The 21,834-nt window shown below is 31.3% G+C and overlaps 6 protein-coding genes across 10 annotated transcripts; 3 read left to right on the top strand and 3 right to left on the bottom strand.

The window, feature by feature from the left end:
• The first annotated feature begins 447 nt into the window (after window positions 1-447).
• LOC143422908 (sphingomyelin phosphodiesterase 1) lies at window positions 448-4,087 on the top strand. The gene is made up of 8 exons (XM_076893886.1): window positions 448-566; window positions 895-1,205; window positions 1,296-1,676; window positions 1,866-2,038; window positions 2,852-3,052; window positions 3,198-3,543; window positions 3,613-3,803; window positions 3,899-4,087. The coding sequence occupies exons 1-8, from the start codon at window positions 488-490 to the stop codon at window positions 4,014-4,016; spliced, it is 1,800 nt and encodes a 599-aa protein (XP_076750001.1). The 5' UTR covers window positions 448-487; the 3' UTR covers window positions 4,017-4,087.
• On the bottom strand, window positions 4,085-5,647 carry Uqcc1 (Ubiquinol-cytochrome c reductase complex assembly factor 1). Its single transcript, XM_076893887.1, has 6 exons — window positions 5,533-5,647; window positions 5,040-5,246; window positions 4,872-4,944; window positions 4,615-4,781; window positions 4,321-4,515; window positions 4,085-4,249 (listed from the first exon to the last, which is right to left on the bottom strand). The coding sequence occupies exons 1-6, from the start codon at window positions 5,563-5,565 to the stop codon at window positions 4,166-4,168; spliced, it is 759 nt and encodes a 252-aa protein (XP_076750002.1). The 5' UTR covers window positions 5,566-5,647; the 3' UTR covers window positions 4,085-4,165.
• Window positions 5,648-6,285: 638 nt separating this feature from the next.
• On the top strand, window positions 6,286-9,082 carry Rabex-5 (Rabaptin-5-associated exchange factor for Rab5). Of its 2 annotated transcripts, XM_076893846.1 has the most exons (10): window positions 6,286-6,554; window positions 6,714-6,829; window positions 6,902-6,960; window positions 7,063-7,159; window positions 7,272-7,401; window positions 7,466-7,563; window positions 7,643-7,899; window positions 7,978-8,109; window positions 8,193-8,438; window positions 8,522-9,082. In XM_076893846.1, exons 1-10 carry the CDS (start codon window positions 6,376-6,378, stop codon window positions 8,912-8,914), a joined length of 1,707 nt encoding a protein of 568 aa, XP_076749961.1. In that variant the 5' UTR covers window positions 6,286-6,375; the 3' UTR covers window positions 8,915-9,082. The 2 variants fall into 2 exon arrangements, with proteins under 2 accessions (XP_076749961.1, XP_076749960.1); XM_076893845.1 differs by having other exon boundaries at window positions 6,287-6,554; window positions 6,902-7,159; window positions 8,522-9,081.
• A 78-nt stretch (window positions 9,083-9,160) lies between these two features.
• Sicily (NADH dehydrogenase (ubiquinone) complex I, assembly factor 6 homolog sicily) lies at window positions 9,161-10,839 on the bottom strand. Its single transcript, XM_076893847.1, has 4 exons — window positions 10,669-10,839; window positions 10,287-10,509; window positions 9,793-10,188; window positions 9,161-9,472 (listed from the first exon to the last, which is right to left on the bottom strand). Exons 1-4 carry the CDS (start codon window positions 10,806-10,808, stop codon window positions 9,293-9,295), a joined length of 939 nt encoding a protein of 312 aa, XP_076749962.1. The 5' UTR covers window positions 10,809-10,839; the 3' UTR covers window positions 9,161-9,292.
• A 486-nt stretch (window positions 10,840-11,325) lies between these two features.
• On the bottom strand, window positions 11,326-12,678 carry LOC143422837 (guanine nucleotide-binding protein subunit beta-like protein 1). Of its 2 annotated transcripts, none has more exons than XM_076893774.1 (4): window positions 12,489-12,678; window positions 12,196-12,374; window positions 11,762-12,080; window positions 11,326-11,662 (listed from the first exon to the last, which is right to left on the bottom strand). In XM_076893774.1, exons 1-4 carry the CDS (start codon window positions 12,630-12,632, stop codon window positions 11,360-11,362), a joined length of 945 nt encoding a protein of 314 aa, XP_076749889.1. In that variant the 5' UTR covers window positions 12,633-12,678; the 3' UTR covers window positions 11,326-11,359. The 2 variants fall into 2 exon arrangements, with proteins under 2 accessions (XP_076749889.1, XP_076749890.1); XM_076893775.1 differs by having other exon boundaries at window positions 12,527-12,650.
• An 868-nt stretch (window positions 12,679-13,546) lies between these two features.
• Window positions 13,547-19,744, top strand: Arr (low-density lipoprotein receptor-related protein 6). 3 transcript variants are annotated; one of them, XM_076893649.1, is made up of 11 exons: window positions 13,547-13,785; window positions 14,120-15,145; window positions 15,232-15,459; window positions 15,520-16,162; window positions 16,280-16,564; window positions 16,671-16,951; window positions 17,028-17,279; window positions 17,349-18,204; window positions 18,295-18,530; window positions 18,625-19,137; window positions 19,247-19,744. In XM_076893649.1, the coding sequence occupies exons 1-11, from the start codon at window positions 13,554-13,556 to the stop codon at window positions 19,621-19,623; spliced, it is 4,929 nt and encodes a 1,642-aa protein (XP_076749764.1). In that variant the 5' UTR covers window positions 13,547-13,553; the 3' UTR covers window positions 19,624-19,744. The 3 variants fall into 3 exon arrangements, with proteins under 3 accessions (XP_076749764.1, XP_076749763.1, XP_076749762.1); XM_076893648.1 differs by having other exon boundaries at window positions 15,232-16,162; window positions 18,346-18,530; XM_076893647.1 differs by having other exon boundaries at window positions 15,232-16,162.
• Window positions 19,745-21,834: the final 2,090 nt, after the last annotated feature.

The raw sequence follows: 21,834 nt of genomic DNA, 5'->3' as shown, positions 1-21,834 counted from the left end.
ACTTCGCTGTCGGTAACGATGTGCGACCAGTTTGAGCACTTTTCACAGAGATGGCGCTAGTAGTCCAAAGTAGTCTACTTTATTGTGCGACCAGTTTCAGCACTTTTCACAGAGATGGCGCCACGTGTATTAACTAAATATCTGAAAAAAGGTACTAATATCTACTTTGAAAGTAAAATTTGAAACATAATACAAAATATTGCACGTAAAATTTATTCATAACGTAATGAAAGTACAGAAATAACAAAAATTTAAATGAACAGGTATTATTGCTCAACAATAAATGTCATGTAACACATATAATGATAATAATTTAGATCTCTCGTTCGTCGATATCACAAATAGATCCTATAATCTTTAAGAAGCGATCATTCGAAGATGGTATTGCGACATTTATCAGTAAAAAGATCAGACAAGATAAAGAAAAATGAGAACAATCGGTAATAAGTAAGATCAATCGCAGTATCGCGTAGAATGTACCTGAGAAATGACGAAAATGTGGTTCAAGGAATTGATTTTCAGTGCACTACTTCTAAGTGTTAATGGTCTCATTAGAAATGTAAAAGGTAATACAAACTGATCAATTTATAATGTCCCAGTTAATTTTAACCGTTTAGATGATTTTTTCATACATTATACAGCGTTCGTGAATGATAATAAAGGTAAATGTTTCGATTAATGAAACATAGAATTCGTATAGCACTTGGGACTTAAATAGAATTAAAGATGCAGCGATTACAAGCAACGATCGCAAGGAATTCTCTTTGATCGATTATTGATAAAGCTCTACTTTCCGTTTGAACATTCTTTAACAGATTAAATTGTTTTCACGTTGTTCAATCGATTATTATTCCAAGCCATAAAACGAGTATTAACGATTTCGCTTGTTAACAGATATAGATGTGTCTTTGCTTTCAAATGAAATCGAATTATGGACGAAATCGGATTACGAGACGGAACTGTTTCTGGAGATGATCGAGACTTTGAGTATTCCTACGGAGCTTCAGAACTCCGATTGGAAATCCTTTGAAGCGGAATATAGCGCTGCGATATGTACAATATGCCGCGCAACTTTGCAAACGTACATCAACTTACGACGCAACGGCGCATCCGAAGAAAGTATAAAGAGCAAACTGATCAAGCTGTGCACGATTTTAAATATTCAAACGAAAAGGGTCTGCAGTGGAGTTATCGAGCTGAACTTGGTAACGCGTCAATTTACAGGAGCCTGTCCAAATGTTTTATACAATTGACGATGTACCAAGTTATTACACTTTGTCTTTCTACTTTTGTAGCCTATCATTTTGTACATAGTCGATTCCAGACCGAACTTGGACGCTGCTACGATGTGCGGTGTCGTCTTGGAATCGAAGTTCTGCCCGCTGAATAATCCTGATTTCGAATGGAGTATCGATATTGAGAACAATTCGATTCCAACGATTGTCGAGAAAGAAGCGAGGGAAGAAATGAAGGTCGTGCAATTGTCAGATCTTCATTACGACCCCCTGTACGAGCCGGATGGTAACTCGAATTGCGGCGAGCCGGTTTGCTGCCGAGTAGGGCAAAACAAAACTGATGTTACTTCGTTAGCTGGCTATTGGGGGGATTATAAATCTTGTGATACTCCTTGGCATGCGATCATTGATGCTTTTAAACACATAAAAGATACTCATCAGGTATTAATACATAATATAAGCCAGTTGGTATAAAGTCTATCGTTAAATCTTTCGCAATCTCTCGCAAATGAGATTTTCTCTTCTTATATACTTTCATGTTAATGTTACCTGTACTATGATCGATAATATTGTTAACTGTTGGCGATATTAATATGTAACGTGAAATAACATTTTTGATTTCGTTTCTAGGATATCGATTTTATATATTTTACTGGAGATGTAATAGATCATGGTGTATGGGAGACTTCAAAGGAAGGGAATATACGAAGTCTTGTAAAACTTTATGATAAAGTTCATGATACTTTTGCCAACATCACGATATATCCAGTGCTTGGAAATCATGAACCAAATCCATTGAATCAGTGAGATATTTAAATTTTCTATATATAAAAATCTCATTTGCATATATATAGTATATAAGTAATATTTACTTAATATAACTACGAACACTTTAAATCGTAATTCCATAGTATATAAAATCTAACAAAATATTTTGGTCGATATATAACGTCCGAGGAATCTAATAACATTTTATTGTAATTTTTTTATCATAAGAGATACGTTTTAAGGAGGAACGAACTTTGCACGTTAGTCGTTCTTTTTAGACGTATATCTGTTGGGCAATCTGTTTATCATTACTTTCATCACATTTTTTACATGCTTTCAAAACACTTTATCTACATGGTTATCGACGATTAACAATTCTTTTGCGTAATCAGCGGAAGAGAAGACAATTTCTCTTTGCAGGTGTGCTTATTGGGTATTAATCACTTGATCATCTTTGCTATCATATATACGTCCACATGCATGCATATCTGAAATATTTATAAGTAATCTGAAAGATTTAATCTCAATGATTGAAATTTTTATCGCAAATCATTTGTTATGGACATGAGCAACAGCGACGAGCATTGATTCATCACTGATAATCGTTCTTCTTTATAATTAAAAATTAATGCCTAGCCTTACCTTTTATACTTCGATACCATAATTATTTCTGTTTCAAAACTAATGTTTAAAAGTACGTTCATAAAATATTTTATATCGATGATCACCTGATTTCGCTCAAAGTATTTTGATACGAAAACTCTCTATATAAAACAAGTACTATATAAATTACAAATATAATACTAACTTAATATTAATTAATGATTTTCTTTGAATTATGCATACAGATTTGCACCAAAAGATATAACACAAGACTACTTAACTACAAATTGGCTTTACAACTTAGTGGCAGATTTGTGGATTAGTTATGGATGGCTACCAGAATCTACACGTTCTACTATACTTCAAGGAGGATATTATACCGTTACACCTAGAAAAGGATTTAGAATTATAGTCTTAAATAGTAATGTATGCTACTCTTACAATTGGTACGTAAAATAAATATAATTTTTATATCATACAACTGAAATTACAAAAAAATGTTAGTATTATAAAGAAATGTTCAATTATATTCTATTTTATATTCTGTTTTTCATATATAATTTTTCATTTACATATTTTTTTTCTTATTAGGTGGCTTTGGTACCAACCAAAAGATCCTGACAATCAACTACAATGGCTTGTAAATGTTCTTCTTGAAGCAGAGAGAAATAATGAATTTGTCCATATTTTGTCCCATATACCTGCTAATAGTAATAGCTGTTTAAACACATGGAAACGAGAATACTTAAGAATAATTAACAGATTCTCCCATTTAATTAAAGCTGAATTTAATGGACATACTCATAACGACGAACTAGCAATATTTTATAATTCTGCTGATGAGGGTCAAAATGTTGCCTGGAACGGCGGCAGCATAACTACTTACACAAGATTGAACCCAAATTATAAGATTTATACAATAAATTCTAGCAATTACGTAAGTTATATTTCCTTAACTATATCTGTGCTGACGACAGTAAAACTATACTTAAACTTCTTCTAATAGGCGGTAACCGATTATCAGAATTGGATGTACGATCTTAGTTCTGCCAATAAGGACGTCCATACAAGACCAACCTGGTACGAATCATATTCTTTCAAAGCAGAATATGGCCTTTCAGATTTATCTCCTAAATCTTTAAGTACTTGGCTTTCTATGGCAGTGAAAAATGGAACATTATTAGACAAGTATTACAAGTAAGGCAGAAGTAACAATTATTAAAGCAAAGACAATTATTAAATTATAATACCTTCTAGCTCATTTTAATTGAATTTGTTCATTTTTATTACAGGAACTTTTATAAGGAAGCGGAACCTTCATTACAAGCAGCCTGTGATTTGAATTGTAAGAAAGAATATTTATGTCGCATAGTTGTAAAATCAAATACTAAACTATGTGATAATAATTAAAAAATTTTTAATTGTTATAAGAATTTATACTTAATGCATCATGCACAACTGAAGTAAAGAAAATTCAGTTTTGATTTTTATAAACTTTGTATATTTATCATACGAATTTTACCTAATTAACATTTACAAATTTATAATATTAATGAGCTTCACTGAATTTTGGGCAAATCTATCCATTGGACTATCGATCTATGAAAAAGCTTCTCTGATGGAATCTTATCAAAGAAACTAGTCTAAAAACAAAGTACATATAATCAAGTTATTATAGAATATCTAACAATAATAAACAATATATTTTTATTACCTGTTTTCTAACATAAATTAAAATTCTCTCCACGTGCTCTGGATTGTTACACTCCATACAGAAAAATCTTCTCCATAGTGCACCAGCTAATATTTTATCATCTGACATAATCCCTTCATCATAATCAATTATAGCAGCATTAAATTCATGTGACAATTGCATTATTTGTTTTTTTCTGTATTTTGCTATAGTTGGCTAACAAGAAAAAATTATAGAGAATGAAAAAGAAAAACTAACAAATATTCACGAGTTAACACTAAATGTTAGAATATAAATAATTTATTAACTACTTACACCAAGCTGCTCTGACCTCACAATAACATCGTGCCACATAGCTTCGACAATATTTCTTACAACTTCTTTACCTTTTTCTCCTTCAGCCGTAAAGCGTAACATCAACATCCAAACATGTAATTCTGTGATTAAAAACCAAGAGTAAAATGTATCTGGCATATTCAGATCTAATAAAACAGAAAGATCAAATTAGTAAGGAAAATAGAAAGATAAAATTCCATGAAATTGTATAAACAAAACTAATTACAACAATATACCTTTAAAAAATACTGTATAATTAAGATGATCAGGTATATCATCATACAATTGACAACCTAATGCCATTAATTGCTAAAATATGAAAACTTGTTGGTAACTGGTTTATGTAACTATTCAAACGAATAGATTTTTCACGTTCTAATATCATAACGCGTAACTGTACTCACATATCTCTTTTTAAACAAATCAAACTTAGTCGACCATTTCTCAAATAATCCGGTCTTCCTTCTTGGTTGAAGCCAATATTTGGATGTATCTCTCACATGTGTAGTTTTACGAAATTGACGACACTGAGTACTCGATAAGAAATGTACGATACTGGTATTGCCTAATTTACATTCCGTGATATATTGTAATGTAACAGACGTTGGTACCTACAATAAAATTAATTCATCAGGTATAATTAAAAATGATAAAAATTAATTTATATGAGATATAAACATTATTTTAACTGATTCAAAAATTAAGGAGATGTAATGCACAATGGAAAATAAAAATTAACGATACCTTTACTATTTCTAATGTATAAAATAACAAAAATGATTAACAATCAAAAGAAGAGATATTTGTTACGTAGAGAAACTGAATTACCAAATGAAACTGTACTATTAGGTTATGTTAAAATATTTTCATTCCAAGTAGAGAGAAAGAATAACAAACCTTTCTACAGATTAACATCCTCATAAAATGCATCTTTATACTCTATATATCTCGATACGTTAACTGATTCTAAGAAACATTCAATTTTATTAATTCTTAAGTAAGAAAACAAATTTACAAGCCACGCTTCATTTTCAAATACAAAGATATTTTGGTTTCTAACCTCGATTCGAACCGCGGCAAAATTTAGAACTACTCAATGACGATTTTCTGCGGCATTACCGAATCTTTTTCAGTAACAATTAATTATCACGCGTTAAAAACGAATAAAAACTTCATTGTTTCTCAGTATAAGCATACTTCGTTTTAAACATGCTCCATACGTGCCCTCAATGTTATTCAATTCCATTTTGACAAACTTTTCCCAACAATTTCGCACGAATGAACGTTGGGAATAATTGAAGATAGCATCGTATTTACAAGCTGCACATCGTTGTCAATTATAAATTTAATAATCTAAATAAAATATCTAGAATAGACTTTTCTATAATTCAAAATGTTAAATAAAGATTAGAACTATGATACATTTATTAGGATATATTATATTGTACAGAATAAAATGTATGTATACCTGTTACGTATTAGACGCATCAAAGTAAATTGTACTGTACGATCCATTTTTACTAAATCGTTTTAAGATGCAATTTTAATAACGTTTTCGTTCAGTAAGAAAAGTTCACGCATGCGTTCCTGTATTTATTATTTCCTTAGAATTTTTCGCTTAACCGACTTAACAGATAAGGGAGCGTGTAAAGGCAGCGAAGTAAATTGTATAAATAGAGTATAAGTTGTAGAATGAAAATATAATTGTAAAGGTATACGTAAATAAAAAAAGCTGACAAGATGTACTCGATAAAGACACCTTCGTTAAGGATTGACGAGGCTGATCTTAAGTGCAAAAATGGTTGCGGATTTTATGGGAACGCCGAATGGGAAGGTTATTGCAGCAAATGTCATCGAGAATATTTGCAGAAGCAGAGGTCGCAAACAGAATGCAATGCTTACGGACAGGGATACGAGTTGTACGTTGATCTTGCGAAATTTACATTGCACTCTACTTGTTATATTTTGAACTCAGAGCATCTTCCTTATATAGATGTGAAGTGGTTCTAATAAAATGATGTTTTGTAACAATAATTACATTTTAGTAACATTGTGATTGATATTGTCAATGTTTTCAGCGCGTCTTCTAATAAAAATGCAATTAGTACGCACCAGAGATACGAAGAGAAAAAGGTACAACAGGAAAAAAAGTATAAATTATTGAATATATCTTTTCGTAAGCCAGCTGCGAAAGGTACATTAATTTTATATGAAATTTTGCTAAATTAATCGCACTGTTATTCTAAACATTTTAATTCAATCGAAGTTCAAGGATACCAGGAGTTACTCTACGAGTTAACAAAAGACAATCCTGATCTTGAAAAGGTAAAAGCGGAGAATCGAGATTTAATGGCTATGATTGCGAAAACACCCATCGACAGAGACGTTAGAAAATGTATGCACTCATTTATGATTGAAATACTTCAGAATAAAGATGTGAAGAGGATAGAAGAACTTTCAGAGATTACACAAAATTTTTATCAAGTGTTTGCTAAACGTTTAGAGAATAGTGTCAAGTATGCAGGTATTTTGAAAGACCTTTTTAAATTGAAATAACAATGGTTGGTAGAAGTTGTTGATCGATGTAATTCGAGCATAGATAGATGATATCATTAAATATATCATAATTATTTTAGATATAACATCGGAAGTTAAAGAAAAATTGTTGGATTACGTAGAAAGATATGCAATGACTTTACTTTATAGAATTCTCTTTTGTCCACCTTTCACAAACGATGAAGAAAAGGACTTAGCTATACAGAAAAGGTATGTTTTATTTATGAATCAAAGTTAATGTCTCATTCGTTAATCGAATAAAATATTGTTACAGAATCCGGCAATTGAATTGGGTTAGTGGAAAAAATTTGGAATGTCGTATACACGAGACTAGTTCTGAAGTTAGAGAACTCGTTTATAATTCTATAACAGGTTTGTTCTTAGACAATTTAATTAACACAACAACATTTGTCCACCAGTTATTTAAAAATAGCTTTTTGATTTGTTATAGATTTATTAAATATGGATTCTGCTAAAGCTCCACAAGAAAAACTTTCTTGCGTTATTTGTTGTTGCCGCAATATATTTTTAATGTTACAACAATCCGTCGGTGGACCTGCATCTGCAGACGAATTCCTTCCAGCTTTAATTTTCATTGTTCTAAAAGCTAATCCAGCCCGTCTCAAAAGTAACATTAACTTTATTACTAGGTTCTGTAATGCAAGTAGATTGATGACAGGAGAAGGTGGATATTACTTCACAAATTTGGTAAGAAGAATATTGTTGTTATTACTACCTTTTTAATACTGTTTTAAATCTAAAAAACTTATAGAAAGAATGTTTTAGTGTTGTGCTGTTTCTTTTATTGAAAATCTAACAGCAGAATCATTGAATATGGATGAAAAAGATTTTAATGCATATATGTCTGGGGAGCGTGTACCTGCTAATACATGGGAATCTGCTTTGATGATATGTGAAGTACATAATTAGTTATTCACATTAGTAATGTCAACTTAATAATTGAATGTTTATTCTATGAATTTATTTTTATATTTTTATAGAGTTTGCACTTGATGTGCGAAGATATAACGTTGCTTGACGAAATGAAAGCAAAAACTATGGAAATTATGAATGAAGCATTAAATTTGAAAGAAACAATATTACAATTTCAGGAAGATATGAAGACTGAGATAAATGCAGTTCTAGATAGAACTCCATTATTAATTACCCACAGTCAAAGATTGCCGACTAATTTAGATAGCGAAGATGTTGAAAGTTACCAATTACCACCCCCAATTATTCCACAAGTAAGTAATTCTTTTTGCATTCATTGTTCAATTCAATCTGCATATTTACTGGATAATCAATCACTTATAACAACACATTTCAGGTTTGTTCTACCACAGTTAATAGTTCTATACCACAAAATGATGTGAGAACGTCTTTAATAGAAGATTGCATAACACCATCTCCTACCTTTGACTTTCCATCATTCATTGGCGACGACAGTTTTGATATTAGCAAAGCTGAAGATGAAACTAGTCTTATTAGTTTGGATACGCAAAGTGATTTCGATACACAACAGGAAAGATCTGGAAACGAATTATTAGTACCTACACATTTAAATTTACCTTGTACCTCAGAAACAGAACAGGAGGATTATCATGGATTCACTGTTCAAGGTTCAAATATACCTACGATCCCTTGTAGTACTGGAGATCTATCTTCGAATAATACAGAAATGGACTGTGAAAATTATACAAATTATTTTCATAATGTATAGAAAACTAATTTAGATAAAATCTTAGTAAAAAATGCTGCTTCATATAAATAGATTATACAATATTATTTAAATGAAACATGCTAAAATTAAGGCATAAATTATTTAAATTATTTTTATCCACCGAGCTTGTTACAATAAGATTATATATAGAAAGACTTCTATATCTCAATAGGATTTCAAATTATAATTATTGTATAACTTCAATAATTAATGAAAACAGATACCATGAAAAAGTAAAAGAGTTTTTAAGATCTAAAATAATACTTACATTAATTCTGGCACACATTATTATCTTTAATATAATACATACAGAAGTTTTAACTTAAAGTTAATACTAAATGAAAATAAATTTGTGTAACAAACACTTGCTAACTAAATTTAATATGTCCAACTTTTCCAGTATAGATATAAAGGAAGTAAATTATTTTTTCTTTGTAATTTTACATCAAAAACATTGAAGTCTGCTCTCCTTAAATCATCTAAGTATTTTTGTAAACAGACGACTGGCAAAAAGATTAACTTCGCTTTCTTCTCCACTTTATTTTTAAGAGTAATTGTCTGAAAATAGCAAATTTTGTACATTAATCTCTTCATTTTTTAATCTATGTACAATAGAATCTCATGTAATTAAATTACACATTAAATACATTATTCAACTTTCTAACAGAGTGTTTCTTAGTAATAGATGTAATTTCTTAATGCAAATATGAAGCATCAAATATGTACAATGTATATTCCTCATTGTGAATAGCCACAGTTACTTACTTATATTGAAAATTTCTACAGTTTAACAATCAAAGTAATGTAGTATTACTATACAGAAAATTGTTTATCCAATTTATTTTCTTTTGTTATAGTTTTTCTTAACATATACTTACAGCATCTAAATGTAACTTTCCATAAGAAGCTACATCATATATCACATTTTGCAGATTTTTACTCGATTGACCCTGTAATATAGCCTCTGTAGAAACGCTATGCTTCATTAAAATGTCTTGCGGTAACATATTCACTCTTCTCCTACTATTATGAGGAACTGATCGGATTAAATTAACAATGCCCTGTGCTTTGCCCATATGACTTGCAGCATGATCTGCATTTATATTATTTACACCATGCGCTTGCAATAGAAGGTAATAAACAGAGGAATTACTATATTCTGCATATTTTTCTATCGAAGTCATGTCATTAAATGAATCATCGTGAAGTTTCTCAAGTCGTATATCAATCAAACGCTTGAAATAATGTTTAGAAATAGGATACTTCTGCAAAATCTGTAAAGAATCTTCTTAAAAATAATACAAATTTTTATTAATATAGAACTATCAAAGAAGTATTAAAATTAAAAAGTATGAAACAAAAAAAAACATACCCTATGTAATTCTAACATAACGGGACTTCTTGGAGGATTTCCATTATACGTATCATTTAATGAATGGGTCCAAAACTTTAATCTCATCTCTCCAATTCTGTAATCACTTACTTGATCCTTTACTTGTGCCACTTCTATGTTAAACGCACGAATTGCAAATGCAGCTGCTCTGAATTCACGTGATAACAACAACGTGCAGAGAAAATTTTCATAATCATGCTTTCTGAAACATATATTAACAAATTTTAACTTCAACAAATGTTAAAAGGAAGAAAATTAAAATTTATCTACAAACGAAGTAGTATGTAATATAATAACAACGTTAAAAATAAAGCAATGAAAACAGTAGCTGTGTTTGTTAATTACACTGATTATATTATACCTAACTAATTCAGAACAATATGTAGCCGGTGTTTGTTTCGTAGTCGCACTCGAGTGCCTCAAGATTTTCAACAATCCATTTCGTTTGAAACAAAACAAACTTCCATTCATTATTTTTGTTTTTATAACAATAGCAGACATCTTCTGCACAGATAAATGTATACGTAATATCTCGAACGAAATGAAATCAACGATGTACGATGTGGAAACATAAATAAATTGTTAATTATTAATATTTCCTAACTTAATATTCATTTAATGTTATATATTAAAGTACGTACATACAGTATAATATTACTAAGTTTATTGGAATTTATAATATGTTCTATGTTTGAATTTTGCTTGGACTTCGTACGTAACCAAAATGTTTCTAACTATTCTCTATCATTTAATCAATGGTACTTCTATTTTTGAATAAATGATTATCTTGGCTCTACTTGATACACAAATTTTAATAAGGTGGAAAGTTTCAGATAAACTTGTGTTAAGCGCAAAAACAAATCCAATCGAGACATTAACCTGTGTAGACAATTTAAATACTGCTTAGTCAGTTCAAATCATAGTATTTCTCTTTACTTTTTATGTAACAATATTTAAAAAATTGTTACTGATTTTTAATCGAATTAAATTGTCTAATACACAAATATTAAACATACTGCTTATTTGTCTTTTATTTATTTCTATAATATTATTTAATTATAAATATCCCATAATGCTATATATCCGTCTTTTGCAGCTGTAGCCATTATATTTTTATTATCATACGCACTTATTTGTCTCGTAGAATAATTAATATCTTGTACAGCTTCTTTATGTTGATCTAAAACAGCTAATGGTTTCAAGCTTTTCCAAGAAAATATTCTAACTCGACTATCCCACCCTCCAATTGCTACAACTCTACCATCGGGCCTTATCGTAATTACAGAAGTTCCAGGATTTGTCAGAGTTATTTTACTTTTATCGCATAGTAAATGATCGACTGATAAAGTAAAGATCTAAAAATGAAACATGTTTGTTATCAATTACAGTAATAAAATTGTAGCCAACTTTACTTTTTTAATTAAGACTTCCTATGTTCGTTCCTTAATTTTTACCTGTATATTATCAGACGGCCCAGCAATGGCTCCTTTCCTCAAAGTAGGATCAAACTCTAATGCCATTGGATTTGACTCAACCGTTAGAGAATTCAATATCTTACTTTGTCGAACGTCCCATAGAATTAACTTTCCCCCTTCGTAACCAACTAAAACTAGTCTTTCATTTTGCAACGGTTTGATTACCATTACTTCTCCTAGGTTTTTCAAATTAGAAGTACTTAATTTCAATTCTACATTAAAAGTATTGGCGGATAATATTCCTATAGTGGATTCTTTAAGTGGTACAATTACTTCACTTTCAGATAATCTCTGAATCCTGTTACAAATGTCTCAAATTATATTAAATTCACCAAAACTCGTATCTTTTATAATAAGTAAAATATATCAAATCTACTGTATAATAATTTTTCACAAAGTATGATCTTTAATACCTGCAGTAGTGATAGAAGTCTATATTAACTGATTTATGTACAATCCATTGAGATTCTGTTTTCTTATACATATTTATTAAACCACACTTATGTTGTGCTAGTAAGTGGTCGATATTTAAGCTTAGCAAGCTTAAACAAGAATCTTGTCCCGAGGCAATTCGATCTAATTCTCTGTTTGTCTTTAATAAAAAGTAATTGTTTTATTAAATTTTATAGTATATAGAAGAAACTTTATTTTTCAATTGTATAATTATAAATATGGAATATGGAAAGCGTTAAGATACTTTATTTACATTTAAATCCCAAATGTGTATATTGCCTTTGGTGGTACCCGCATAAAGGTGTTCTATGTTAGGAGTTATTTGGAAAAGTACACAATGAATACAACCCATATCGCCACGAAGAAGATATCTTGGATCCGGAGCAGGTGTTGCCATTGGATTCAATTATATATAAATTCACTGCTGGTATTTGTGATGTTAGAACATAAATTAGAATTCTAATTACAGAATTATCAACAAAACTTATCTACATAGAAGTACAAATATAGTAAACTGTATAAAGTAATTGTAAAATGAAAGAATGCTTTCAAAAATAATATATATATATTACTTTGTAACTGATAAAGAAAATATATCTATCCTGTAAATAATAGGTTACAAAGCACATACAAGATAAATACATACGTATACGTAAATACAGTATATATATTCGGTTTCGTTAAGCTATACTCGGTTTCAGCTTCATAGTCGATCGGAAACTTAAGGAACGATAGTGATGATCGGTTATGCGAGTCGTTGGTTTCTAAGAAATCGTTTGCTTAGTTAACAGTTTACCTAAACAATGGAGTATAAATTACAGTTTTACGTTAAAGACGTAAATTCTTGCTAAAACATGTAATCCATTAGTTACAAAGTGTACGCGTAGCGGATCGATTGTTCGTCATGAATAAAGATTGACGAACGACGCTCGAAGAAGTTCTTGTAAATATCCATAACTTAACGCTATCTTTTCTCTGTTAATCTGGAAGGCTAAAAAGAAACGAAAACATCCGGCGTTTCCATCAACGCACCCTCATCTTCTTTCTTCTTTTTTTTTTACTAAAATATCGAGGACTCCTTCGAATGTTTTCCTGCGTACACGCAGATCTTCATTTTTCTCACGGCTATTATGCAAGCGAGCGATAACGTACTTTGTTGTTCATTTGTTGAAAAATGTTTCTGGGAGACGATGCGTGCGCGTGTTGTTGCTCGTTCTTTTGTCCTTCTGTTTTCTTCATTTATTAATTTTTATTCTAATGTAAAAGAGTGAAGAAAATGTCATCGTCACCTTGTTCCGCGTGGTCATCGGGTACGTAGATGCGCGGCTGCGTCTCCAGTATCCCGGATTCATCAACAACTTCAGGATACGTGAAAGGAACGAAGCTCACCACCACTCCCCCCCCACAAGCGGGAATCAAACCCGGGCTCTTCGGATCAGCAAGCCGAGATCCCATGTCCGTAACCACAGTGCCCCTCCTTAGAATGGCTATTATCAGTTTAATAATTATTCTGGCTGCGTGTTCTTTCAGACTAGTCCCTTTTTCTAATGGTAGGTAACGTTCGTTCTTATGTTTTGTATGTGTGATTCTCAGCTGGAGGTTATGTTACAGTTTATTTCTGATTAATGTGCCATTTGGAAACGTTGTGTACGATATTACAGTAACATAAATGAAACGTTCGATAATAGTGATTGTCTTGTAACGATATCAATTAAATGTTTCACTGGGACTTATCACACTTGTTTTAAATCCTCAGTTAAGTTTTGATAACGTCGCTCTTATGTTATGATCCATAATTTTCTTTTCGTTACATCTTTGTCTGTTTGTAGTAATGTTAATGAAATAATTCTTTTACTTTTGTAATACGCATCGTATTGTTTTCAGGATCGCCGACGCTTCTATTTATCACACAAAAGGATATTAAGATGGCTAATGCCTCCCGTACCAATAAAGTGACCACTATCGTGAAAGATCTCTCGGAGGGTGCGGCGTTAGATTTTTATTTCAAGCGTAATTTAGTATGTTGGTCTGATAGTGGTTTGGAAATAATCCAGTGTATTCAAACGAATGGCACGTATAACAGCGAAAAGACGATTGTAGTGAATTCCAGTTTAATCTCACCAGATGGTTTAGCTTGCGATTGGTATACTGGAAAGTTATATTGGACGGATGAAGAAAAGAATAGAATAGAAGTAACTAGTATCGATGGACATCACAGAAAAGTTCTTTTCTGGACAGATATTTATCAGCCTAGAGCTATTGCTCTTGTACCAATGAAAAGTATACTCTTTTGGACTGATTGGGGTGATGTGCCTAAAATTGAAAGAGCAGCTATGAATGGAGACCCATTGACAAGAAAAGTGATCGTTTCTGATGACATATTTTGGCCAAACGGTTTAACAGTAGATTACGAGAACGAGTTGGTTTATTGGGTAGATGGAAGACTGAAATTTATTGCAGTGATGGATTATTATGGGAAAAATAGAAGGAAAGTAATAGAGCAAGGATTGGATTATCCTTTTGCAGTGACATTTTTTGACCATAAATTGTACTGGACTGACTGGAAAACGTGGTGTGTACACTCTTATGATGTTCACCAAAATCAAGCACATCCTAGAGAGTTACTACATGGAGAATATATACCTATTGATATAGAAGTATGGGATGTTAGAAGGCAACCGCACGGTAGTCATCCTTGTGAAAAGAATAATGGAAATTGTTCACATTTGTGTCTTCTAAGTACAACAGAACCTGGATATAGTTGTGCATGCCCAACAGGTGTTAAATTGGTGGATAATTTTACTTGCGCCGATGGACCGGAAGAATTGTTATTAATAGTTCAAAGAAATGAAATTTGTCGGATCTCCTTGGATTCACCAGATTACACTAACTTCGTATTACCATTGACAGGTACTCTTTAATACTTTTATTTGATTTATACTGTTTTCTGTTTTTAAAGGTATTATGTGAAATCTTCTTTTTGTCAATAAAACTAGGAATTAAACATGCAATAGCAATAGACTTTGACCCTGTAGAAGAAATGCTGTATTGGACAGATGAGAAAGCTTGCATGATTCGTAGAGCTTCTCTTGATGGTACTAATCAAGAAAATATTATAACGACGGAAGTGAAAAATCCAGATGGAATAGCTATTGACTGGTTGGCTCGGAACCTTTATTGGACTGATACTGGAACAGATCGAATTGAAGTAGCCCGATTAAATGGTACAAGTAGAAAAGTATTGATCAATGAGGATTTAATGGAACCTAGAGCAATTGCATTAGCTCCAGAATTAGGATGGATGTTCTGGACAGACTGGAATGAAAAGCGACCGAAAATAGAACGAAGCAATCTAGATGGAACAGAACGTACATTTTTAGTGACTAAAGATATTGTTTGGCCAAATGGAATTGCATTAGATCTTGGAAGATGGAAAATTTATTGGTGTGATGCAAAAACAGATAAAATTGAAGTATGTAACATGGATGGCACAGACCGGAGAGAAGTAATTACTGATAATCTCCCACATCTTTTTGGATTAAGTTTGTTAGGAGATTATCTGTACTGGACTGACTGGCAGAGACGAAGCGTGGACAGAGCACATAAACTTACAGGTGGTGGAAGGGAAGTTATTGTTGACCAAGCTCCGAATGTTATGGGTATAAAGGCAGTGCATTTAGGAAAAGTGAATGGTACAAATCCTTGTGTGAAAAATAATGGTGGATGTAGTCATTTGTGTTTAAATCGACCAGGAAATAAATATGTGTGCGCATGTCAAATTGGATATGAATTAACGAAAGATAAAAAGACTTGTGTTGTACCAGATGCATTTATGTTATTTGCTAGAAAAGAAAATATTGGTAGACTTAGTATTGAGAATGCAAACAATGATAATATTATACCATTAACTGGTGTTAAAGATGCAAGGTAATGTTCATGCTTATAAATTTAATTATTTTATTACTGAAAATATATTTAAATTTAAGTTTTTTTACGTAAATATGTGTTGTGTTTCAATGTTTTTTATCTCTCCCTTCGTACTAGCGCCTTAGATTTTAACGTAGCAGACAATCGCGTTTATTGGACAGATGTTAAATTAAAAACAATTACAAGAGCATTTATAAATGGTTCTGATATGGAAAGAGTTGTTGATCTTGGTTTAGAAACACCTGAAGGTTTAGCAATTGACTGGATTGCTCACAATTTGTATTGGAGTGATACAGGAACTCAAAGAATAGAAATGGTTCGATTAGAAGGCTGTAGTCGAAAAGTTCTTGTTTGGAATAATATTATTGAACCTAGATGCTTGGCACTTGATCCTAGCAGAGGGTAAGTATGTCAACTAATTTTTTAATATTGAATATGTAATAATGTATGTGTAAATAAGTATTGCTTGCTATATTAAAAGTTAAATAATTGATATGATTTTATCTAGCCATATGTATTGGACAGAATGGGGAAAATCTGGAAGTATAGAAAGATCATATTTAGATGGTACACATAGTGAAGTAATACTTTCCAATATTGGTAAAACAAATGGTCTAACAATTGATCATTTTGCACGAAAACTGTATTGGGCAGATTTAAATACTCCAGCTATTGATAGTTTTGACCTACATACAAGAAAGAGAAATGCAATTATAACGAAGGATATTGTATATCCCTTTAGTATTACTCAGTACAAAGATTACATTTACTGGACAGATTGGAATACAGGTACGAAAAGATACATAAAAATATTAATTAGTAGTTGATACATTTATAAATTAAGATATTTATTTAACTTTAATAGGCGATATAGAGAAAGCTAATAAGACTACTGGTACAAACAGAATAAAAATACATAATAAGTTAGAATCTGTGACAGATTTGTTAGTCTTCCATGCATCCAGACAAGCAGGATGGAATCCTTGTGCAGTAAAAAATGGGAACTGTACTCACTTGTGTATTGCTTTACCTGGAGAGAATGAAAGTGTATCCAATTCTTCCAAGTGTGGATGTCCCACTCATTATAGTTTAGCAGAAGACAATAAAACTTGCATCGGTTAGTACTGTAGTAATGATATGTACTTTACTATTTGTAAATATAATAACTTAATGTCTCTTTTTACAGCGCCAAAAAATTTCATGATGTACAGTTTGCGTAATGCAATTTTTCGTTTTCTTCCTAACACTAACGATTGTCCGGATGTAGTTCTCCGAATTCAAGGTTTAAAACATGTACGATCCATAGAATTTGATCCTATAACTCAACACATTTACTGGATAGATGGACGAAGTTTGTCGATTAGGAGGACGTTAGAAAATAAAACACATTCCAGTCTGGTGATCTCTGGAAATTTGGGTCATCCGGTGGATCTTGCTCTAGATTCACTTGGAAGACTGCTATTTTGGTCATGTGCCACAAATGATGCGATTAACGTTACAAAACTCGACAACGGATCTGCTTTAGGTGTTGTAGTCAAAGGTGATGGGGAGAAACCAAGAAACATTGCGATACATTCAGAGAAAAGACTACTTTTTTGGACAGACATTGGAAGAAAGATGAGAGTAATGTGCAGTAAAATGGATGGAAAAGAAAGAGTTGTAATAGCGACTGATCTTGAACAATTGACAAGCATTGCGGTGGATGCAATTTCAAATGTTGTATATTGGGCACATGGAAATCGTATTGAGAGTGCCGATTTTGATGGACAAAACAGAAAAGTTTTAATTTCTTCCGTTGGACAAGGATCAACTGTTTATTTATCTGTCTTTCTTGATTTTATTTATTGGTTTGACAGAGAGACATCAACTTTAGAACGCGTTAATAAATTTGGGAACGAAAGGAAAACGATCATGAATAAAGTGTTTACCGACTTGATTACGGTAAATACTCCGCAAGAAGATGTAATGAAAATACACGTTTGTAGCCCTTTTCGGGATTATGGAGGATGTTCACATTTTTGTATAGGAACTATTTCTTCCAGGTAATAATACACTTTAAGTAGTAAAAATACTCGTTATTATTTTTATAAATATAAATGGTATAAAAAGATATATAAAAATTTTATCTTCAGGTGCTCTTGTCCAAAATATTTGGTTTTATCTGAAGATGAAAAAACTTGTAGAGCCGCGTCTGCTTGCGGAACAGATTATTTTATGTGCGCCGCTCCTAGTTCTGCAATGACAAACGATTGTATACCCGCGACATGGAAATGCGATGGTCAAAGTGATTGTTTGGATGGAAGTGATGAATTAGGTTGCCCAGCTTGTAGTCACGATCAGTTTAAATGTCAAAGTGGGCATTGTATTGGTAAGAAGTGTATAATATTAAATTACACGAAAAATATGAGTCCTACTCTTAGTATACATTAACAGATTTTTAATGTGAGATATTATTATATTAGATATATCCTGGGTATGCGACGGAACAGCTCAATGTCACGATGGTCTAGACGAAGCTCATTGTTGTCCTGCAGGTCAATTTCAGTGTATTGGAAACGGTGTTTGTATTTCTGGTTCATCTCTCTGTGATGGTTGGGACAACTGTGCTGATGGAAGTGATGAACTTCCATCTTCATGTACGCATGAAAGCAATCCTCGGCTAGAACATAGTTCATTAGAATCTGCGAAAATTGCCTATGTCATTATAGTACCCATTGGATTGATCCTAACAATTGCTCTAATAGTTTTCGGATTCTATTATTGCAAAAGAAAGTTAATAAATAGCGAAGAACTGCCTGATATTTTGCACGATTCAGCCGGAGATCCTTTATCACCGAAACCAATAAGATTAGCGAAACCGATGTTGGCACAAAAGAATTCTAGAAAAGATATAAAGATCGGAATGGACACTGTACGAATGTCGATGCTAAATGGAAGCAGTATAGGATCAAGTTACGATCGAAGTCATATTACCGGTAAATTTTTTAATATGACACTCTGTATGTATATAATTTACTAAACTACAAATGAAGACAGAGTAAAATATTTATACATTTTTTAACTAAATAATAAACGTAATTTAAGGGGCATCGAGTTCAACTCGAGGGAGTTCTACCGGTGGAGGTTATCCACAAGAAACTTTAAACCCTCCTCCGAGTCCGGCAACAACAGCTAATTCTACCAGATGTTCAAGCAGCAATGCATCTAGGTACAAGCCTTACAGGCATTACAGAAGTATAAACCAGCCTCCACCTCCGACTCCTTGCAGCACAGATGTATGTGACGAATCGGATAGTAACTATCCAGCAAGGTATCGATATGAAAGTGAACCATACCCTCCACCCCCTACTCCAAGATCTGTTTACCAAAGTGATGCTGGAATTAGTTGCCCCCCTTCTCCTAGTTCACGATCTTCTACATATTTTAGTCCACTGCCACCACCTCCTTCTCCTGTTCCTTAAATTTATTAACAATTTCTTTTGTACTTGCTTGCTTTTTAAACATTTCTAAAATTTATTTTCTAATAATGGATTAATAGAAGCTACCGTTTCCCAAATATTTGAAGTTAAATAAGATTAATGTTTTGAACAATTTTTATTTATTTATACGAATAAGTAAAATAACATAAGAATAGGTTTTTATTATTTCATAATCAAATTTTGAATTAAATCGTTAAATTAAATCAAATGTTGGATAGGAAAAATATTTTCTTCTAAGAAACTTCTAAGCAAAGAAAGTCTCATAATGAGAAGAAATTGAAATTTTTATGAAAAAGTTTTTGATAACAGTTAACTTCTTATCAGTTAGAATCACATTATCAAATTTGTTCCAGCTGTTATTTATATTTAAGCAAGTTGCTCTGTGACTATCTCTGTAAAAAGTTATGCCATTGTGCCTCTTAACTTTATAATGTACTTGTAAGTGATATTATCATAAAGCATTGTAAATATTGTAACATTGTATAAAGTTGTATATGATTTTTAAGTTGTTTAAGAAAAGTGATTCCTTTTTGTATCGATGCTACTTTTAGGGTTGTACTTCTTATACTATAGTCTTATTCCAAATATACATACATATACAGTTAACAGCTGAGAAGTTAAAAATGTAAGTTTCATATTTACAACCAAAACATATCAAAATCTATATATTACGAACTAAAATAGTAGGCGTAATAATTGTTAAAGAAATTTTTTTTTAAATAGTTAGACAAATTTTTAATGTTATTGCTAACAGAAATGAAATCAAAACATGATAAATTGTAACGAACGAATAATCTAAAAACATTTACAATATATATTCATAGAGAAGAACATTGTTCAAAATTCTTCCCAGGAAAATGTGAAATACTTATTGTATTTCTTTATATTTTTATTTAACCATTAATTAGAACGTGAATATTAATAAATTATGATATACAGCAGATTTACCATCACGATGTATCTTAAGAGTGAGCATTTCTTGGAAAAGATCAGTTCTGATAGTAATTGTGATTTTATTTTTCATTTTATAAGGAAAACTACAAGCCTTTATTTTTAATAATGATAAAGAATGTAAAGATACACGTGACGGTGAATGTGTTAAAAATAATTATGTAAACGTAAAGCAATGCTGTTTCTGCAATTTGTAATCGGACTGTGCCATACGATATTTAGAATACATTTCGTAAATGAAATTCAAAGTTCAAAATTATTATATATTATTATATATATGTATAATACATCATGTGTGTATGTGTGTGAAAAATAATTTTTACCTCGCACTATCATTACACGAGCCTTGGAGACATACATTCTATTAAATTATTACTCTTGTTTGGCGTAAAAGACTGAAATAATTCTTCTATTTTTTTTAAATTTACAATAAAAATTGTATTATCTTATGTATGTAGCATAATTGTATAAAGAAATAAAAACTTTTGTTACATATTTTATATAATATTTATTATTTCATACGCAGAATAATTCTAAAGTGATGTACTTCGGTAATGAAAAAATACATTACTATTAATTGGATTTTTAATTAACGTCGCCATGGTTTCCTGCAACTATGATTTACTTTTTCTCTATTTAAGTACAAAAACATATATGTAATTAAACATATGTATATATTTATTAAAATTTATTCACTATTTACACACGCGATACTTGTGTACACAATCGAAGAACGTAAAAATATTAATAAAAATATTCGAGTGGAATACTATGTATGTAATTCACTATATAGACACGATATTTACATTAGTTCTTTCTTACTTCTATCTATTATACACATTTTACAGGCTGACGCGCGCCACTATTATAAAAGATTCTTAATGCTATTTTCCCATTTTCTTTTTGTACAAATATACATATGCTTAAATTTCTTTGTTAACATTATAAATAATTGCTTCTCAGACAGGTACGGGTCATTCCTGACAGCAGAGTTATATTTGCTTTAAAGGCACTTGCATCTTCAACGTAAATGAATTAATGAATTAAATTAAAAAACTACAAAATAGCGAATTCAAATAGTTAAAGAGAAATTAAGTTTCACTTATTACTATTGTTTGGATAAATCATAAAAAATAAGTCCTAAAATATTTTGTATTATATTGTATTTAAAATAATAAATATTATCATACTGTACTTTTCAAACCTCACAATGTGTAAATGTACAATGTATAAATGTAGAAA

Source organism: Xylocopa sonorina, chromosome 4, assembly GCF_050948175.1.
Source record: "Xylocopa sonorina isolate GNS202 chromosome 4, iyXylSono1_principal, whole genome shotgun sequence".
Classification (NCBI taxonomy): domain Eukaryota; kingdom Metazoa; phylum Arthropoda; class Insecta; order Hymenoptera; family Apidae; genus Xylocopa; species Xylocopa sonorina.
The sequence above is the reverse complement of the archived record's forward strand: the minus strand, read 5'-3'. Positions and strand labels throughout refer to the sequence as shown.